The 21,352-nt window shown below is 39.4% G+C and overlaps 1 protein-coding gene across 4 annotated transcripts in view; it reads right to left on the bottom strand.

The window, feature by feature from the left end:
• Positions 1–9,608: 9,608 nt before the first annotated feature.
• PPP2R5E (protein phosphatase 2 regulatory subunit B'epsilon) overlaps positions 9,609–21,352 on the bottom strand; it is a 193,718-nt gene continuing 181,974 nt past the window's right edge. For 3 of the 4 annotated variants that reach the window (XM_073610767.1, XM_073610763.1, XM_073610764.1), the window contains exon 14: positions 9,609–20,041. In XM_073610767.1, coding sequence (XP_073466868.1) covers positions 19,942–20,041 — 100 coding nt within the window. In that variant the 3' untranslated portion in view covers positions 9,609–19,941. The remainder of the gene's footprint in view (positions 20,042–21,352) is intronic. The other variant, XM_073610766.1, reaches the window with a different exon arrangement.

The following is a 21,352-nucleotide window of genomic DNA, read 5'->3' as shown; positions in this document are numbered from 1 at the left end:
CCGGAAAAGCAGAAGTTCCATTTTTCTGTGGAACTCCTCTTTAACTTTACTCTAGCCCTTCCAAACAGCACTCGTCTTTCTAGTGCTAATGCTCCATTTAGTCCTTACCTGTTCAGCCGGGCAGTAATGCACCCCGCCCCCTAACTTTCTGTTATGAGCTGACAACAGTGCATTTATTGTACAAAGACTACAAGGAATAGTGTCAGCCCTGCCCATTGCTGAGATACAAAATACAACCCCTCTCTTCTGTAGTCCAAGGGGAGACCTGGGAAAGCAAATTAGTCTACTTGGGATGAGACTGCAGAGTGCAAAAATGTACAAATAAGAGAAGTTCATTGTTCGGGATTAATTGTTATACATATCTTTAGATTATTGCATTTTATAAAGAAAATTGGAAACCCTGTCTCTGTCGGTCATCTGTATATCATAGAATGGCATTAGTAAGTTTTTCAAATTCTATACAAAGGACTAAAAACATTGATGACATACATTTTCTTACTGTTTTATCTGCCAAAGGATTTGTAATTTTAGCCAGCCAGCCATTATTGTGATATCCATACATTGCCAGTCAGGAAGATAATTTTGCTACTCTTGGTTTACTGTTACTGCTTCCTGGGTCATCACCTTAAAGCAATAGTAAACCGGTGGTATTTTTTTTTAACCTGCAAGGCAAAGTTATAATGTGCTAGTGTGCAACAAAGCCCTTTCAGCGGCACGCTGTCACTGCTGACAGGGGTTCCATCTTCGCCTGTCTTCCTTCCAGGTTCACGGACTCCGGCTGGCAGTTCCTTCAGAGCGCACGCGCCAGTGAAGTCACCAGCTGCATGTACAGTAAATACCTCCTAAACGGTGCACGTTTAGGAGATATTTACAGTACTTAAAGGTAAGCCTTATTATAGGCTTACCTATAGGTAAAATTAATGAATGGGTGTTTACTCCCACTTTAATTATAGGACATTAGTGACACTGTCCAGGTCCAACTAGTAAAACACTTGCCAATCAGTCCTCTCCTTTGAGCTTACCAAAATGTTCCAATGAGTTGGAACACTGCAGCTGCAATTTGGATTTAAAATTGATTTATTTTTTATCTTTCTCAAAATATCACATCCCTAATTTAGCAAGACAGTATTTGGCAGCATTGACAAGGGTCATTCTCAATTCCATACATTTGCATCTTTCAGGAACAGTAACATGATTAGAATGCATAGGCAACCTCTCCGGGAACCTGTCCATACTCCATATTTGTTATTGTCTCATAAATAAAATGGAAAATTATATATTTTTCTGTAATTTGCAAGGAAAAAAAATGGAATGGTTGCATCCAGCAAAAAAAAAAGGAAAAAAAGAGTAAAAAAGGTAAAGCAAAAACACTCATCCCTACTTGGTATGCCCTTATATACAATACATACTATATATAAGCAGGAAAGAGAGTAGAGGTATTACTTGTAGCAACCATAATTTTTCATTCTCTGAGACTGGCCATACAAGGTGGAAGGATAGGAGGTGACAGATCTGCCTATTCTTTTTTGAACTGTCACCAAGACTACTCTTCAGGACTCACACCATGTTATGAGCTCACGTTTACTTATTTATTATAGGTACTTGTATAGCGTCGACAATTTACAGAGAGCTTTACATATACTGTATATTTTGTACATTTACATCAGTCCCTGCTCTCAAGGAGCTTACAATCTAAGATCCCAAGCTCACATTCATACATACACATACTAAGGTCAATTTAGACAGGAGCCAATTAACCTACCAGCATGTCTTTGGAGTGTGGGAGTACCTGGAGGAAACCCACGCAGGCACAAGGAGAACATGCAAACGTCAGGCAGGTAGTGCTGTAGTTGGGATTTGGACCGATGACTTTAGTGCTGCCAAGCAGAAGTGCTAGCCACTGTACTGCTCTTTTAAGCAGTTATGTCTTTGTAAAGGTGAAACAGGAGACCATCACAAAGACTTTGCAATCATGCGGAATATGTGTCAGTGTGGACTGCCATTGCTAAAATTGCAAAAATGCTTGTTCCTTGGCCACCATCCTGATTCTTTAGCTGTGTCACTGACCACAAGTATGCAAATTAGCAGTTCTGAGTTTATCTGTTGCCTATTTGTTTTGGCTTAGCAACCAGAACGTATTTGAAGCTAAACTCCAAGTTTGATGATATTGCATCCTTACAGTGGTCCAGCTTGGACAACTGCTTGATTTTTTTATTTAATTTTTTTAAATATAAGGCATTCTCTGATTGGATAGAGGTGGAGAAAGGGTGGTGATGTCACAATTTGTCCGCTCAGAGAGTGCCTTGCAATCATTGAAAAAAATACAAGGCATTCTGTGAAGTGCTGAGCAACTGAGCCCCTTCATTCAGTGTGCAGAGGGGAAACTGCTTGGCACAGGACCCAGAAAACTGCAACTATGACTGTAGTAGCGTCAACTACTACAGTGATAGCTTCCCCAGTGGTCCCTCGGGTTTGAGATATGCAAACTTACATCGTGCCAACATGGAATAGTGTAAATATGCAATACAGATCATACCTGGTGCTGATCTTTAAGGACTCTTATCCATTTTTCAGAAGTCAGCAGTATAGGCCTTTGTATGAGATGACAGTTTTACTTGCCTGCTGGTCCTGAAATGTATGTACGCCTACCACATCACGCAAAGGCTGATACCAAGTCATATTCAGGTACTTACCATAGTTACTTTTAAAAATAGACATTTTTTTTCTAAATTAACACATCTGCATGCCTTTATTTTTATCTGCCCAAAGTTCAGCTTTAACTTACAGGTAGAAAGGTTTCAAAGTCTATCTCAGCACCGGCTAATTTCAGATAAATGATCAGTAAGAATGAGCTTTCTTTTGAACATAAGTTCAATTCAAAGCCAGCCTGTTCACAGTTCAGCGAATGGGCAACCAAACTAGCCATGTTACATAGTTAGGTTGAAAAAAAGACAAGTCCATCTAGTTCAACCATAAAAAATAAATAAATAATATCAAACAATCCCATATACCCAATCCTATACCCACAGTTGATACAGAGGAAGGCGAAAAACCCCAGCAAAGCATGATCCAATTTTCTACAGCAGGGGAAAAAATTCCTTCCTGACTCCCAAGAGGCAATCGGATTTTCCCTGGATCAACTTTACCTATAAATGTCAGTACCCAGTTATATTGTGTGCATTTAGGAAAGAATCCAGGCCTTTCCTAAAGCAATCTACTGAGCTTGCCAGAACCACCTCTGGAGGGCGTCTATTCCACATTTTCACAGCTCTCACTGTGAAGAAACCTTTCCGTATTTGGAGATACAATCTCTTTTCCTCTAGGCATAAAGAGTGCCCCCTTGTCCTCTGTGATGACCTAAACTGAATAAATCAACACCAAGTTCACCATATGGACCCCTTATATATTTGTACATGTTGATCATACCCCCCCCCCCCCCCCAATCTCCTCTTCTCAGGAGGGAATAGATTCAGTTGCTCTTATCTTTCTTCATAGCTGAGCTCTTCCATGCCTCTTATCAGTTTGGTTGCCCTTCTCTGCACTTTCTCCAGTTCCCCCGATATCCTTTATGAGAACTGGTGTCCAAAACTGAACTGCATATTCCAGATGAGGTCTTACTAATGATTTGTACAGGGGCAAAATTATATCTCTCTCTGGGGTCCATACCTCTCCTAATACAAGAAAGGACTTTGCTCGCTTTGGAAACCACAGCTTGGCATTGCATGCTATTATTGAGCTTATTATCTACCAAAACCCCCAGATCCTTCGGGGGAATACGGATTCCCCCAGTTGTACTCCCCCTAGTATGTATGATGCATGCATATTCTTAGCCCCCAAGTGCATAACTTTACATTTATCCACATTAAACCTCATTTGCCACTTATTTGCCCAATAAGACAGTACATTGAGGTTGGCTTGTAAATTGGAGACATCCTGTAAGGATGTTATTCCACTGCATAGCTTAGTGTCATATGCAAAGACTGAAATGTTACTTTTAATCCCAGACCTTATATCATTTATAAAGATATTAAAAGTAAGGGCTCCTACTATGAGCATGGGGACAAAGGGGGAAAATTTCTGGCTAGAGCATTGAAGGAAGCCTCTTTGGCAAACAATATTTTGGCAATTAAATCGGAGGAGGGAATTAATCCAAAAACAAACTTTAACAACTCTTTCAATAAATTGTTTTTAGCTGAAATGGTGTTTGATGCATGTAGACAGGGCAGGGCAGGGGTCGTGTAGTGCAAATCACATCCTCTGTGTTCCCTCCTCGTTAGGTGCCAAGCAAGGGTCACCTAAGAGGCCTACCCCAGGGTGGGGTTTTCTGGGTTACGCTAGGCACCTTGGATAGGGTCACTTGTCTTACAAATGGGTACCTTTGCTTGAACAGATGACTGAACTCTAGTAAACTCTTTTAGTGTAGTTATACATCACCACAGTTGCTTGTGCATTTAGGAGTGACATGCAGAGCCCTTGCCCTCATTACCCGTCCAACGTATCACTGTTTTTACTTAAATAACTTAGCTAGACATAGACAGGTGACAGTCCAGCATAAAGTGCAGTCTTGCCTAACATCCCTAGTTCCTAACTTCAGGCTTGTGGCTGCCCCAACGTACCTGCATAGAATGAGAGTCTATGAGCTTTCTTCAGGGAGGATTGCCAATTTAAGTAGTCTCTCTAATAGCAGGAACTCTGATTCAGACATGACACTGGGGATCCAGACTTCGGCAGAAGCAACAAATCTCTTGAGCTCTGAGCCGTGGGTCCCTGTTTCTTTTAGAATACACGGAACCAGTGGGTCAGACCCAGTAAAGCCTGCCAAAAAGAAAACCCAGGAACATAATTAACCATACCCTTCCCAATCAGGAACCTCTATCTGCCTACATGCAGCCTTATAGTTTTGAAGAGGGAAAAAACACTAGTTTAGCTGGTGTAAATTTTACTCTAAAGTGAACCTTTGCTTTGCCCACACAATCCGAAGAAACAGGTTAACTTTAACCTAGCCCTTCCAAGCAGCACTTTGTCCTTCGCTCCACTAGTGCTCTATTTAGCCTTTACCTGTTGAGCCTGGCAGAAATGCACTCCACGTCATTTTCTATTGTTAGCTGACCACACAGTGCATTTGTTGTACCAAGATTGCAAGAAATGGGGTCAGCCCTGCCCAGGTGTTATTTGCTACAAAATAGCTGGAAACCCTGTCTCTGTTGGTCATCTGTACATCATAGAATGGCATTAAGTAAGCTTTCAAATTCTATACAAATGCCTAAAAGCACAGGTGACAAACAGTACATCTGCTTACTGTTTTACCTGCCTAAGGATTTGCAATTTTAGCCAGACAGCCATTTTTGTTAAATCCATACCTAGCCAGTCAGGAAGATCATCTTGGTTTATCTTTACTATTTCCTGGGTCATCAACCTAAAGGGGTTGTAAGGGAATGACGAGGGAGTGACAAAGTCTCATTGGATGTAACCTGTACAGGTGGAGGAGCTACGTTTGGATGACATCACCAGCTGCCATTCTGTGAGACGGAGATCACACAGTACTCTGCCCTTGTTTTTGAGCGTACTTTGATAGTTTTACACGCGAGTAGGAACTTTTTATGGAATAAAGCCATTTGTCGTTTTAAACAGAGAGCACTTAGATCCTTTGTTTATCCACATGTGTCTGGGGGACTATTTGGAGATCGTTACCTGTCTGGGGGACTATTTGGAGATCGTTACCTGCTACCTTGCCATACTTTACCCCTAAGAGGACACACGCTATGGACTTCCTGTTAGCTCAGGGGTCCATATAATAAGGTGAGTGAGCAAGCATCTTGGAGGTGGAGGGATTGTCACACATTCTCTTGTGTTTCTGGATCTCTGTTTCCACACGTGGAGGATCTTTGCTGCTGCTGTCTGGGCTTTGTGGTTCATCATACTGGATATTTGGACTTTTTTTTTCTCATTGTATTTTTTGGAATTGTAATTTGTTTTTTATGCTGCACTTATTGATAGGTTTTGAATATTTTTAAGGTGTTGTGAATACCTTTTAGTGTTCAGCTGGTAAACAATTGTTTATAATTTTCTTTGCGCTGATTGCATTTTTTACACTAGTAAATACAGCTGGATAAAACAAATTGTTTTCATTTCAACCTGCAAAGCAAGAAAATGTGATTTTAAAAGGGGGTGATTCTTCTCTATACAACTGTACATAATCATTCAAAGGGTAGTTAGCCATCACTATTTAGGACAAGGCAATTCTACAGCATGCAACAGAAAGTATTGCTTGTTTCCAGAGGGAAAACTCACAAATTCAGACAGGTCTTCTGACACTCCCTATTCTAGAGTAACAATGCTCAATAAGTGTACTGTGTATCTATGGTGGTGCAGTGTTTTCACAGTAGGACAAGACGTGTGTATGGCCACCTCCCCCTCTCCTCATCTACAGAGGAGTACAAGAAGGGGAAGAGTTTTGCAGTTCATAGGAGGTAACCCGGGCTGATTACATTAGTTAAAATATAACTAAAGACAAAACTTGGTTTTAGTTGTGGATATAGTGGAGAGGGATTAGAACCCCTGTGAGGTTTTTATTGCTGTCTGTGCCCTCATTAAGGGAGAGTAAAGCCTCATACAGACGATTGAATTTTCAGCAGACAAAGCGCCAGACTTTTGTCCGAAGGCCGTGTGCCTGGATTTTGTCTTGCATACTAACGGCACACAATTGTTGGCCAACAAACACGAATGTAGTGACATACTGCGTGGACATTCAGCTCTTGACACCACCCTTTGGGAGCCTTCTGCTAATGGCGTGTTTGGTGAGCATTGATTCCGAGCATGCGTGTTTGTACTTTGGACCTTTGCGTGACGGACTTGCGTACACAAAATATGAAAATCTGACAACAGACCTCACCCGAAAATTTACTAGCCTGCTAATCAACATTTGTTGGCCGAAAGTTGGACAACTGTCTGATGGAACGTACTAACGGTCAGCTTTTAGGCAGTCTGTCATCACACAATCCCCTGCCAAAAATCTGATTGGGTGTACGAGGCTTTACCCTCTCTATTGGTCCTGTTTACCATTATCATTGAAAGAAAAACCCACATTTAGATTGGCTCCAGAAAAGTAATAGAGGAGAAATCTTCCAATGGGGACACTAGTTCTGGTGACCTGGAGGTCCCCAAGGAATTTCTTTAATTTGCAGGGATTACCTCTCATTTCCTGTTTGGCTATGGGAAGAAAGGAAGAGAAGGGAAATTTCAGGAATGGAACAGAGAAGCAAAAAAAAAAAAAAAATCTTACAGGGGTTTAACCCTACCTTACTCTAAATCTATAATCTAAACTTAAAAAGTTTTGCCTATAGTTCTGCTTGAACCACATCACGAGGATGTACAGCAGCAAAGTGGGTTCCTTGTATGTGATCTGCACGCCTGCTGGCCCAGCTGTGCTGTGATCCATTACAGCACAAACCAATCAGTGGGTGTCGGCAAACGAATGGTCGCTGGCATGTGCTGATTGGCTCAGTGATTCAAGGGACTCAGGAGATCTTACCGTTTTTCTTTTTTTTATTCCTAAGCAGGGAAAAAAAACAAAAAAACAAGATCCTTAGTGAAAGCAGCACATATCACACATAGCTAGGCACACATTTAACCCTTTGATCGCACCTGTTAACCCTTTCCTACCCAGTGTCATTAGTACAGTGACCGTGTATATTATTATCACTGATCACTGTATTCATGTCACTGGTGATGCCAGTGGCAGCTACTCAGTTCCCCCCCAGTGTCAGACTGCCCGCCACAGTATCGCAGTCTCAATACAGGATGCTCATTACCGCTATTAGTATTATTTAAAAAAAAAAAAAAATGTATAAAAATTCTAATATATAGCCAATAGTTTGTAAGCTCTATAACTGTCACACCAACAGATCAATACACACTTATTGGGATTTTTTTTTTTTTTTTTTACCAAAGACATGTAGCTGGATACATTTTTGCCAAAATTTAGAATTAGATTTTTTATTTATTTATTTTATTAGATAGGTTTTATAGCAGAAAGTAAAAAAATTTTGCTTTATTTTTTTTTAATTTTTTTTTTTTTTTTATATCGCAAAAAATAAAAAATCCAGTCATGATCAAATACTATATTTGTGTGAAAAAAGAAATGTAAATGTCATTTGGGTACAGTATTGCATGACAGCGCAATTAGTTAAAGAAGCACAGTGCTGAATAGCAAAAAAAAATGTCCTTGTCATGATGGGGGTAAAATCTTCTGGAGGGCAAGTAGTTAAAGAACTTAGTGGCTCCTAAATTACCTCCCCCTGCCCCGTCATTTAAGGACTGCCAGAGACTGGTGGCGCATTCCCGTGCATAAATGCCGCCAGCTACTGCTGAGTGGGCCTGCAGCATTTGCGCGCAGAAATCCACCACAAACACGCGACTTCGTAACACACTGGCTGCTGCAACAGCTGTGATGTAGCAGTCCCAGGAAGCAGAAAGGCCCAGGTTTAGAGGCGCTGCCTTAAAGCAGAAAATGGTAAAAAAAAAAAAAAAATTGTATATTATGGTGGGGCAGGAGTGCAAAGTAAGAAACTGTTGAGGTAGGTTTAAGTTTAAAGAATTTGTTACCCCAAAACTTCATATTCCTAATATGTGCCTGCTGTACCATGTACTTGTATGAGAAAGTATCATCTTCTCTTTGTATTGCTTCCTTTGTGTGAAATCCCTGTTCTTCCTGCCAGTTCTTCTGCTTGCCTATTAAAAACTGACCACAGTAAGCAGGAGAATGCACTGTGGTCAGTTCTCTAGTTATGTTGGGAACTCAGCCTGCTCTTCTCCAATGATCAGACTTGTCCTGACATGCCCCTGCTGCACAGCCATTCACTGGGAAGCTCAGTGTGCTGCTGCCCCCCCCCCCCCCCCCCCCCCCAGCTCTTATGCAGCTGAGAACAGAGGGAATGTGATCACTTATAGAAAAAAAAAAGGGGGGGGTATTTATAATCTTTTTTTTTTTTTTTATCTATACACAAGTATTTTGCTTTTCATTTCGATTTTAAACTCAATGAGTTGTTTTACAATCTGATAATTTACAATCACTTTAAGGATGACACTGCACAGGATGCAGGAAAGCACCAGATTTCAACAGGATGAACAGGTATTTTTATCATTATCAAATAGATGAAACAAACTGCTTTCAGCAGACCAAAAGGAGACAAATAAAAGAAATTGTCAGGGTTTACATGCATGTTACCAGCCGGGTTATAGCACACCAGCAATCAAATCAGCTGAAATTCAACTGGGTGCTACTGGTAACACTGACAGCCCTTTCAAATACTCAAAAGATCCCCCACCCCTGCAACCCAGGAAATAATAATCATATCCATATTATTTTAGATTTTCCATATTTCAATTACTTTTACTATACTAGATCTATAATTTTCTCACACTGGCACTATGCAGGCTGGACTTCTGACATCCCTATCCTCCACTAGAACTTAGATAACTAACGGATATACAGTACAGATCACAGTAATGTGCAAGTAATGTCAACTGCCTTTCTTTTCCATACATTTAAGGGTGTAAAAAAAAAAAAGAAAAAAAGGCAAGCGCAAAGTACACTCAAGAATCATGAAAACAGGGAGAAAAAAGTAAAATATAATTCAGAAAATTAAGACAGCACAACATATGTTACAGGTAGAAAATATGAAAACTGAGAATGTGGGCTTCAAATACTCTGTGTCCCACATATCATAAGTCTCATTTAGAAAAGACCTCAAACATGGCACATCAGAGCCTTCTTAATGGGTAGGTCCACCCAAAACAGATTAGTATGAAGTCAGTTACGTCTTGTCTACTACCATTTTTTTGGAGGTCTTGGTGACTCATGAACGTGCAAGTAATTGGAACCGAAGTAGGAGTCACAATTTCCTTGCTGTTTTCCCTGTAATGTAACAGATAAATATGTAGCAAAATCACCTGGTAAGGGCTGTAACATGTGGGTGAATTTGGCAACATGGGTGCCAAGACCTTGCAGCAGTGGGATTTCCCTGTCATCAGTATCAGTTGTGGAGAGGACCTACCCTTTAAGGTTGCAATGAACTCTCCTCTGTATACATGCTTGTTCTGACATTTGATATAAGTAACACTACTCCAAAAGAACTTTTTCAGCAAAGCAAATATAGCAGCAAATAGGAAATCTACTTTTTTTCTTTCAAAGACATATTTATACTAACATTAGGTGTATGTTTACATTTTCAGTTTACAGTCAATTCTTTAGATTAACAGCATTATGTACATAATAACATGGTTCACAATAGCTTTTTATAGACTCTTCATTTTATACAATTTGCGTTCTGATCATTTTAAACCATTGCTTGTAAGAATTTGAGAAACACACAGTTTTTTCTTTTATTTATGACATGGAGAAAATTAGATTAAGTTTAAACCATAGATTAAAATATATAAATAAAACCATAACTGAAAAGACCCTTCAAACATACTGGTTCCAAAATAATGCTTTGAAAGCCAAAACGGGGCTCAGAGCCATCGGTTTGTATTTACTCCGTCAAGTCAGAAAATTTACTAATCTACACTAGTCCAATACAGAGAAGTCCAAGTTCCTCATTTAGAGGGTCAGGCCATCCAGTATCGGTACATTTTTTTTTGGTAGCCGGTGGAGAGATAAACCCCTTAGCAGTTCTTTTTGTCTCTTAAAGATTCTATCAGCACAATCTCTGCACTTAATTTTATGGATCTGCACACCTGCTGTGGCTTTTACAAAGGGATTCTAAGCTCCCTGGTGAATTTGGTTCAGAATACGGATAAAGTAACAGAAGTTGCTGTAACGCAGAAATGTAAGCAGAAACACCTAAACCTTCCAGCTGGACTGAACAAGGTTACATAGTTCTAAAGGTTGAATAAAGACATCAGTCCATTGAGCCCAACCTGTGTGGGTGTGTGTAAGCATCATGTCCCTACCATTTTCCATATCCCTGAATATTGTGTTCAATTGAAGGTCCATCTAAGGATTTTTTTTTTAAAATTGGCTACATTTCCTGCTGCAACCACCAATGAGTTACCACTCTAACAGAAGAAAAAAAAAACAAAAAAAAACAAAAAAACAACAAAAAAAAACAACTCTTACGCAGTTTAAGGTGGAACCTTTTCTTGTCTAACTTCATTGAGTGGCCTGAGCCTGAATAGTTTACGCCCAATGCTGGAATTGCCGGTAAAATATTTGTATATCGCTATCATATTACCTCTTAAACGTCACTTCTCCAGGGGGGATAAGACCCCATAAACACTATACAACTGTGTAGTGCAAGGGCCTGCCTGATTGCATACAAATTGAAATGCTTAAGGTTTGACCTCATATTATATGGTTTTGGTAAATCTAAAGAAAGTTGTATAGTGTATATCCAGCTTAAGTTTAATGCTTGTAGTCTTTCCCCGTAATGGAGATCCTCCAGCCCTCATTAGCTTTTTTGCCTTTCTCTGGACTCTTTCCAGTTCAAGTTCATCCTTCCTGAGAACTGGATGGCATGGAATCATGACAAGGAGTTATTAAGGAGTTATAACTATAGATAGTAACTGTTGAAGCTATCACAAACAGCAGACGCTAAGGGTTGACCTCTTGGCTTCATCTATGAACAAAAATGTCACTTTTGGGTAGAGCAGACCTAATTTCATTCAAATGTAATTTACCAAAGTTTTGAGTCCCATCTTCTTTCAAAAAGTACATTGTCTAACTTAGATCTTATCTATTTAAATGCCCTTCCAGAGGTGAAAGAAATCTGGGTACCTTTAAAATAGAGAAAAATATATACTTGAAAATTATACACATTTGTTTGGATCAACCATTGTCAATCAGGGCTCCATGGAACCCTTGGTTTCCTCCAGAGGTTGCTAGGGGTTCCTTGAGCTGCAAGTTACCGGCCTCCCATCTCTGATGACACCTGCAAAGTTCCAGGTCCAACACCACTTGGCCAAACCAGCAGCATGTCACCAATGCTCTTTTTAGCAGTCTGTAAAGGTGGCATTCTGACTGCCACTGTAAAGGAGGTATTTTTCCCATTGATCACCATTATAAGAAGGGATTCTTCCCACTGACTGGCAACCTAAGAGACATTTTCTCAGTGACCCCCAAGGGAATCATTTTAGCAAGGGTTCCTTGGAGTAAAAAAGGTTGAGAAAGGCTGGTCTGGATATTAAGGGTTACCAATTACATCCAGTATGTATATATGGTAAATATATTTAATTAAAGCCTTAGTTTCATTAAAGAGACACTCTATCCAGAGGAGCATCAAAACTACTTCAATATACAAATACATCTTTTTTTATATATTGAAAAAGTAGTTTTGATGCCCTTTCAGATAAATTATGTGCTTTTGAGAGAACTAAGGCTTTATATACAATTATGATTTTTAGAGTAAAAAATTCAACAGAGGATTCATTTGAAATTGTGAATTGCAGATTAAATCAGTACTTGATTTTTCCCTCATTTTTTTTTAGTTAACTATATCTGAGTAAAGTGAGACATCAAACCATCCGGAAATTATAAGTCCTGAAATAACCTTAAACCAAAATATAAATACACAAATGAGGACTTAGATTCACCTGTGTTTTTAGGCTCAAACCCCATTTATTTTCTTTCAGTAATGATGCTATTAATTTTGAACATTGTTTTGTGCACGATGGTGGGCTGTGTTTAATGATGTCTGATTTCTTTTATTGCATTCAGGGCCAGTTCACACCATAGAAACGCAGTCCGGATGCGTTCCAGGTCCTTTTCTGCATGCACGTTTTTGATGCGTTCCAGTGCGTTTTTGATGCAGTCCAGTGCCCCCCCCCCTTTTTTCTTAACCTTAAATAAGGACAAGTGTGTTGCAGTGCGTTTTTGGTGCATTTAGGTGTGTTCCAGTGCGTTTTTGATGCGTTTTACAGCATTCCAGTATAGTCCGGTGCAGAAAAAAAATGCAGCATGTTCTACTTTTTTTTTCTGGAACTGGAACGCACTGGAACTGACTGCACTGGTGTGAACTATGCCATTGAAAACCATATAACCTACTTTCCATGCGTTTTTGATGCAGAAAAAAAAAAACGCACTGGACTGCATGTGGTGTGAACTGGCCCTAAAGGTGATATGTGAAAAAACAACATAATGCATGTTAATGCGGCTGCAGTTACGCACAGCAATTTACCAGACATGTGTGAAGGGGGCCTTAGGTAAAAAAAAAAAAACCTTTCCTGAAAGCATCATGGAGTTTGCTATTGCAGACTTCTTGTTAGGCAAGCTTCATGCCTGTCATGCGACCAGTATTTTCAAATACTGGAATGCTAAAAGTTAACTTTAATCACTGGGTTGTCTAAGACTAGCCTACACGGCATATCTTTCTACCGAAACGAATGGACTGCTCATGTAAGGATGACAGAACAAAAGGTCAAAGAAGCACCAAAGTTGCAACTGCTGGCCTCCTGAAAACGCTACCTGCATCTCAGGTCAATCCTCAAGCTGAACTTAAATCTCTGACCTGAAACAAGAAGCAGTAAGAGTCCTTTGCCTGTAAATTTGTTTAAGTCATAAAATAAAAAAGTTTTGAAGTCTAGCATCACCAGAAGGGCTGCAATGCTAGACAACTAGCTTTTCAGAAGAGCTGCAGTGCTAGCTTCTGTATTTTGCTCCCGACAGGCTCTCTTTACCTGAAAAAAAGTACAGTCCCATTCAAGTCCCATTGACTTGAAAATTAGGAAATTCTGTGTATACAAGCCCAAAGCAAACCTTTCTTGAGAGAGGCACAAGGGGCTGCCAATGCCAGTCTCCCTCTGGAAATGCTAGTTGTCTAGCCTGTAGTATTGATCAACAGTGTTCAATAGGGATTGAGTCACTGACCTGAAAAAAAAAAAAATGCATATCCATAAAGTCAGACATTCACGATTGCATTCATGTTTCATGTAAAGGATAAAATGTATTAAAGCAGTGGTCTTCAAACTGTGGCCCAGATTTGTCTCTGCTTGCCTTTATTCAGCCTTTGGGGCACTATTCCTCCCGCTGACATTAATAATGGGGCATAATTCCGGTCACTAATTCCAAGAGTGGGGCACCATTTCTCTCACCGACACCGATGGGGCACTAGTCCTTTTACTGACATCAATGATGGAGCAGGCACTGTTTCTTTCAGTGGACACCAATGATGGGGCAATATTACCGACGTCAGGCCATTTTCTACTCCTACTGGTCACAGTCCAGCCCCTCTAATGTCTGAAAGATAATAAACTGCCCTTTGTTTAGAAAATTTGGAGACCCCTGTAATAGAGTAAACATGACAGCCAGGAAACTAGCATTTGCTGAATGAGAAGTAGCAATGACCACCTCTGTGGTCTCTTAAGAAAAATTGTGCCTGAAAAAATGGGCTTTGTTCCCCTCGTCACGAAAGCAAGTGCAACAGGTCCATTCCCAAAAATTCAGCATGATGTCCTGCTGTGCTCTTGAGTGATTCCCCAGTATATTTGACACTAGTCAGCAGTAGGACACACTACAAGTACTATCTAGGAACACTCATTTGACTTTTCCATATTGGCTCGTTCACAAGCTCTTGCATTGCAATAACACATACACTGCAACATGCCTTATTATCTGCTGGGTTTATGCAGCCCATTCATTTAACACTAGAAATAGCTCCTGTTCTTTTTTTCATAGTGCACTTATGCATTCTGCGCTGTAGCACAGCTTTGTTCTGTGTTGGAGTGCCATTTAAAATGAATAGCGCTGCAACACACTGAAGTTTTGAACCTGAAGGGATTAAAAAAAAAGGTTTGTGCAGTCATTCCCCAAAACATTTGCCTGCACACAAATAACTGCTTGTTTGATCCTAGGCCAATAAAGTAAGTTACAGGTACTATTATTTGTTATGTTCAGAGTAGTGGGGATCAGTGGTCAAGTTAAAGTGGTAGTTTGGGGAAAACACAAAAACTTCACCCTGCACATTAAGGGCATAATGTGCATTGTACACTAGCACATTATGAGAAATTTATCTTAAAACAAAGCAGTTGACAGGGCTTCCATCTTCAACTGGTTTGCTTTTGGGATTTGAGTTCTCTGGCGGTTTGAATGTCCGTGACGCAATGATATCACTCCCACGCATGCCCACACGATCGTAGCACAGCACTCTGAAGGAACGGCATAATCAGTATGCCATCCCTTAAGAGCACAGTGTGCATGTATTGATGTTACCGGCTGCAGAAATAGTGAATATTTCCAAAACAGTGCATATTTTAGGAGATATTCCTTGTACCAACAGGTAAGCTTTATAATAAGCTTATCTTTAGGTACAAGTCACCAAGCGGTGTTTACTACCACTTTAACACGTGACTCAGATATGCCCTGTGTAGTTGGGTCCCTATGGTCTAAACCTAGAAAATGTATCTGAAAGACTTTACCCTGAAAAGTGACACAGCCCTAATTACATCTGGAAGGGGCTGTTCATTATTAACAGCCTGCAGTTGATTCATTTCAACAGTTATTTTGGCTGTATGAGGTGGCAGCTCTTACCTGAAAGCAGCTTTAAAGACTGTCTGTTCAGCATGGTGCAACCACAGAACCCAAGAGGAATCTATAGCAGCGCCAAAACTAAAACAATCATTATGAGCATTGCTGGTTTTAGGTTACATCTGTGGAAGATAATGAGCCAAGTGGTCATTCTAACAAGGGTACTTTCTATGCAAGAAAAAAAGAGTTTGTCTGCAGCGTGTCTCCACTGCAATACACAGGTACAATCCCAAACATGAAAAAGTTGTGACGCTGTATAAAATCTACATAAAACAGAATACAATGATTTGCAAATCTCAAAAACTCATATTTCATTCACAATAGTAAACATATTTAAAGTTTAAACTTAGAAAATGTACAATTTAAAGGATAAATAAGGCAATTTTGAAATCAATGAAAGCAACAAGTTTCAAAAAAGTAGGGACAGAGCCATTTACCACAGTGTAGCATCCCCTCTTCTTTAGCAACACCATGTAAACTTCTGGGAACTGAGGAGACCAGTTTTTGGGAGAGGAATGTTGTCCTATTCTTGCCTGATATAGGATTCTAACTGCTCAACAGTCCTAGGTCTTCTTGGTTGTATTTTTTATTTCAGGATGTGCCAAATATTGTCCATTGCTGAAAGGTCTGAACTACAGGCAGACAAGTTAAGCACCCGGACACTATTACTACAAAGTCATGTTGTCATAGATCAGTGTGCGGTTTAGCATTGTCCTGATGAAATATGCAAGGCCTTCCCAGAAAAAGACATTGTCTGTATGGGAGCATATGCTGCTCTAAAATCTGGATATATCTTTACCCATTGATTGTGCCTTTCCAGATGTGTATGCTGCCCATTCCATAAACACTAATGCCCCAAACCATCAGAGATGTAAGTTTATGAACTGAGCCAGAAGATCCATCTCCTCTTTAGTCCAATGGATGCGGCACCAAGGATTGCCAAAATGAATGTCAAATTTTGATTAGTCTGACCACAGAACAGTTTTCCACTTTACAACAGACTATTTTAAATGAGCTTTGGCCCAGAGAAGTCAGCGGTGTTTCTGGATCATGATCAGATATGACTTCTTTGCATGATAGAGCGTTAATTTTCATTTTTGGATGGTACAGCAAACTGTTTTTACAGACTGTGATTTTTGGAAGTATTCCTCAGCCCATGCAGTGATGTCCATCACAGAATCATGCCTGTTTTGAACACAGTGCTGTCTGAGAACCCAAAGATCACAGGCATCCAATATTGCATTTCAGCCTTGCAAACAGTGATTTCTCCAGATTCTCAGAATCTTGATATTATGTATTGTAGATGAAAAATTTTAAGTCTCTGCAATTTTACATCGAGGAACATTATTATGAAATTGTTCGACAATTTAAGATGCAGCTTTTCACAGATTGGTGAACCTCTGCCTATCTATACTTCTGATACACTGACTCTTTAAGATGCTTTTTTCATACCCAATCATATTGCTGACCATTTACCAAAAAACAGAATTAGTTGCAAAAGGTTCCTCCAGCTTTTCCTTGTTAGAACCACTTACTTTGCCAGCTTTTTGTTGCTGTGTCCCAACTTTTTTAAGACACGTTGCTGCCCTCGATTTCAGAACTACCTTATTGATTTGTTTCTTATAATGGTTTATATTCTCAGTTTAAACATTTTATATCTTTTCTATTGTGAATAAAATATGGGTTTATGAGATTTGCACATCATTGCATTCTGTTTTTATGTACTTTTTACACAGCGTCCCAACTTTTTTGGAATTGCGGTTATAAAATGAATAGATGTCAGTGGAGGTAGTTTACGCAACTGTATTGCTGTGTGCTTCTTTAAAAAAAGAAAAATTGTGTAATCTGCAGTATGACTTTGCTAAAGCAATATGCATAGTATACAAGTATTATGTGGTTTTCAGCATGGAAATGAGGAAACAACTTTTTTGAAAAGGAAAAAAAAAAAAAAAAAAAAAAAAAACACACCAAAGAATGAAAAGGGGAAAAAAGTGCTACAAAATATGTACAAGAGCACCTGGAAACCAAACTATATATAGTTTGAAGCACAGGCCTTAAAGTGTATTTCCAATTTTTTTTTAAGCTTTCAAAAGAGTGGTGAAGGATTAGAAGCTTTATTGAGATACCCCCCCCCCCACTTACTGTACAGAAGACAACATTTTGACTGATATTGGAATTTTTCCCTCACTTGTATAGTGAAACTTATCAGGACAGCTAGAGTGAAAGCCTCTAGAACGAAGCTCCAAACAGCAGTAAATCCCAACAAGGGTACCAATCTTTCCCCACTCTATTGAAGAGTAAAAAAATAAAACAATTGGACATACACCAGTTCTTTGGAGGAAAAAAAACTTTTTTCATTGTCCATCATATCATAGTTCCTATAGACAGTATAAAAACTAAATTGACTGTACGTGGTCAACTTATATACATCTAGTGCAATGCACATAGTCTGTCAGCCCTCAGTTTGAAACAACTTGGTCACAATGCACCTTTGATATAAAAGCATTTTAAACTTTATTAATACTCGGGACAATAGGAATTTCCAGAATTTTTTTTTTTTTTTTTCTCAGTAGCATTTGTAGAACCACTTTTCGATGGTAAATACAGTAGTTGAGAACAAGCATCCGGTTGAAAACGCAAACACATGTTGCTGAAAAAAAAAACCCTTATCCCAGTGGGGCTGGCACTGTGAGATCGAGAGTCCACAAAAACAGCAAAATGATCCCAAACCTCCCCTTCTGAGGTCACATCCTCTTTTGCTGGAACACTTTATAAATACAGACTCACTATAAAATAAGGCAATGACTTCCAAACTTCTTGAAAAGGCTTTCTTAACGTTTTGCTTCTGGACACAAATCAGAACCACTTCGACAATCTTGTCCTGTTGCGTACGCTTTAGTGTTTTTCTTTTAATAAAAAAAAAAAAAGAAAATGGTCCAATAAAATTTGTAGGATATTAATGGCTAAAAATATAGGTATCTAAAACAGCCCTGTGGTTTTCTGCAATGGTGTAGCAGGTAGAATTAATACTGGTTTCATTTTACATGGTTGACAGCGTATTTTGGATATACAGAGAATACAAGCTTAACTTTCAACAAACATTGCTCTACGAACACCCTGTCCTTCTACTGTAGTCTCTTGGGTCTCGTGCTTGACAGCTTCTTGTCACTGTGTCACCAAGCCACCTGAGTGCTCCTGTTTATAGAGCCTTCTGACGCAGTTATGTAAAAGCAATAGTCCTAGAAATTACTGATCTTTTGTGGCAGGCATGGATGTTGTTGAAATGAGATCATGCGCCATGCCTACTTCCAATCCTGCATATTCGGGTGCATCTAGCTCTTCATTGGCTGTTCATGAGAAAAAGGACCTATTTCAACCTTCAGTGGACTCCATACGAAAAAAGATCTGTCACATTTACAACCTCTTACCTTATATCAGTGGTAAACATATCTTAGTCCAAGGAAGATAATATAAATCTGGAGCAGTATGACCAGATATCAAATGAAAGATATTTATTTGCAGGTAACTTTTCTGAAATCACTGACTGTATACAGTCCACAGGAGTTCCTATAAATACTTGCAGGCACAGCAGTCCTCCCGGTATTTGCCAGATGGCCAGTACAGGCCTGTTCGTTTTTTTCCGCGCATTTCACCTGAGTACTAAACACGGGCAACATTCAAACAGCTCCAGGCACATCAACAAGAAGTGTGAAAAACACGAGCCCATACCTAGTTTCCAAACCGAGATTAAGCACCAGAGCTAAACTGGTATTTTTGCAAAAAAATATATATGTATATATAACACACACACACACGCGCCAGTACACAAAACCGTTACAGGGAACAGTTCTGTTAAGGACATTCAGCTCTTGAAAATGTGCAAAGGAGGGAAAAAAAAAAAAAATGAATTACAAAAGAGGGAAGGGAAAAAGTTATCCAGAGAAGGAGGATGTTCCGCAAACTTAGAATTCATATGTATATATTTATATATATATCATTTTTTTTCTTTTTTGTCTTTAACTATATAAATAGATTTAAACAGTTTAGCAGAAAGAGAAGCTAAATTTAATCAGGGTGCCTGAATCTGAAACACTGCAACGCTCTGTCTGCCACAGATAAATATCAAGTGCCTGACAATGGGAATTTTGACACTGTAAAATTTCATCGAGAGATCCGAGAGGATGTAAAAGAAACAATGATTATGTTTGCAAAGTTCTGAGAAGTTCATCTAGTGTCCAAACTTTGGATTAAAGTCCATATATTTTTTTTTTCTTTCTTTACTTAGACAGTTATATACAGTGCTGTTGTAATAATGAAACGAATGTTATCTACTGTAAAGTTGCACGATACAGAAAACTGCTGCTCCATCTTCTACTACATACATGTGACTCCACAGGATAAAGATGCAGGATCTTCCTTTGTTAAGTTGGGATAATACCATCGCTCCTAAGACCTCTCTTCAGTTCAAGGTCCTCTAGCTTTTTCCAGAGTTCTTCACGTTCTTTTTCTTTTTTCTTCTCACTGGCAAACAGAAAAAATTAACATATTTAATTATTGCTTCCAGCCAAATTGCAATTCTATACTGCATTCAGAGTTGGTATAAACGGTCCAATCCTGCCACCAATTCAACTGTTGGGTGAGGATCAGACAACTGAGGTCTACCTTAGAAGAAGAGGTGATAACGGTCACCTCCATATTCTGAGGCACTTATTACATAATTAGTTAAACCAACAGAAAAAAAATACATTGAAAAGTGGTCTAAGAACAGGCAAAAGTACAGCATTAATAGTGCAATTAAACTGCACCAAGATGGGTTAAAGTGTGCAAACATCAAAAAGAGCTTAAAGTTAATTCATAGACCCCATAAAAGATCAAGCTGTGGTGGGTGGTGAGTCCTCGATGATGTCTTATGATGACGAAACACATAGGTGGAGCCACATGTGACATCACATACCGGAACGGACAGTGGCCATCTTGATGGTTTGAAACACCATATGCTGGGCTCTTTTCATTCTATGCAAGTGCAATAACTTAAAGTGGTTGTAAACCCTCACATATACCCAATGAAGTGAAAAGCCTCAGATGATATACAGAGATGAAATCATCCTACATAAGTTTTACTTCTATATCTGCAGTCTTCCCCTTTCTACACCCTTTCTAAAGTGCAGAGTATGTTAAAAATCTTTCTTCATCTGCCAGCAGTACATAGGGAAGGGTCAAGAGACTGCACTTACACTGGAGAGCTGATTGGAGGAAAGGGACAGGGACATGGAACCCCCACCACTTTCACATAGGCAGAGGAACAAAAGGAACATGCAGAGATGTATTCAGAATAGACAGGCTCAGTGCTCATCTCTCTCTAAGCACCCTCTCTGACACAAATTTTTAGCTCATGAGAGAAATGACACTTAGAACACCCATGCGATCGGATTCCAGTGCTGGGGAAAAAAAAAAAAAAAAAAAAGTCCCTGCACCTTATTTTATGCAAATACAATGCAAGTTCAGCCATACAACTGTATGGCTGAACTTGCACTGCATAGACATCGCATGTGATCGGCACTGCAGTGAGGAATCACATGCGATGTCTGACATAACTACAGTGTGAACTCGGGCTTAGAGCTTTGGAGAGAGGAAAGTAAACACTACATATATACAGTATGTCACAAAAGTGAGTACACCCCTCACATTTTTGTAAATATTTTATTCTATCTTTTTATGTGACAACACTGAAGAAATGACACTTTGCAATGTAAAGCAGTGAGTGTACAGCTTGTATAAGGCCCCTTTCACACTGGGGCAGGGGCAGAGGTAAAGCGCCGCTATTGTTAGTGG

The sequence above is a fragment of the Aquarana catesbeiana genome, linkage group LG13, assembly GCF_042186555.1.
Source record: "Aquarana catesbeiana isolate 2022-GZ linkage group LG13, ASM4218655v1, whole genome shotgun sequence".
Lineage (NCBI taxonomy): Eukaryota > Metazoa > Chordata > Amphibia > Anura > Ranidae > Aquarana > Aquarana catesbeiana.
The sequence above is the reverse complement of the archived record's forward strand: the minus strand, read 5'-3'. Positions and strand labels throughout refer to the sequence as shown.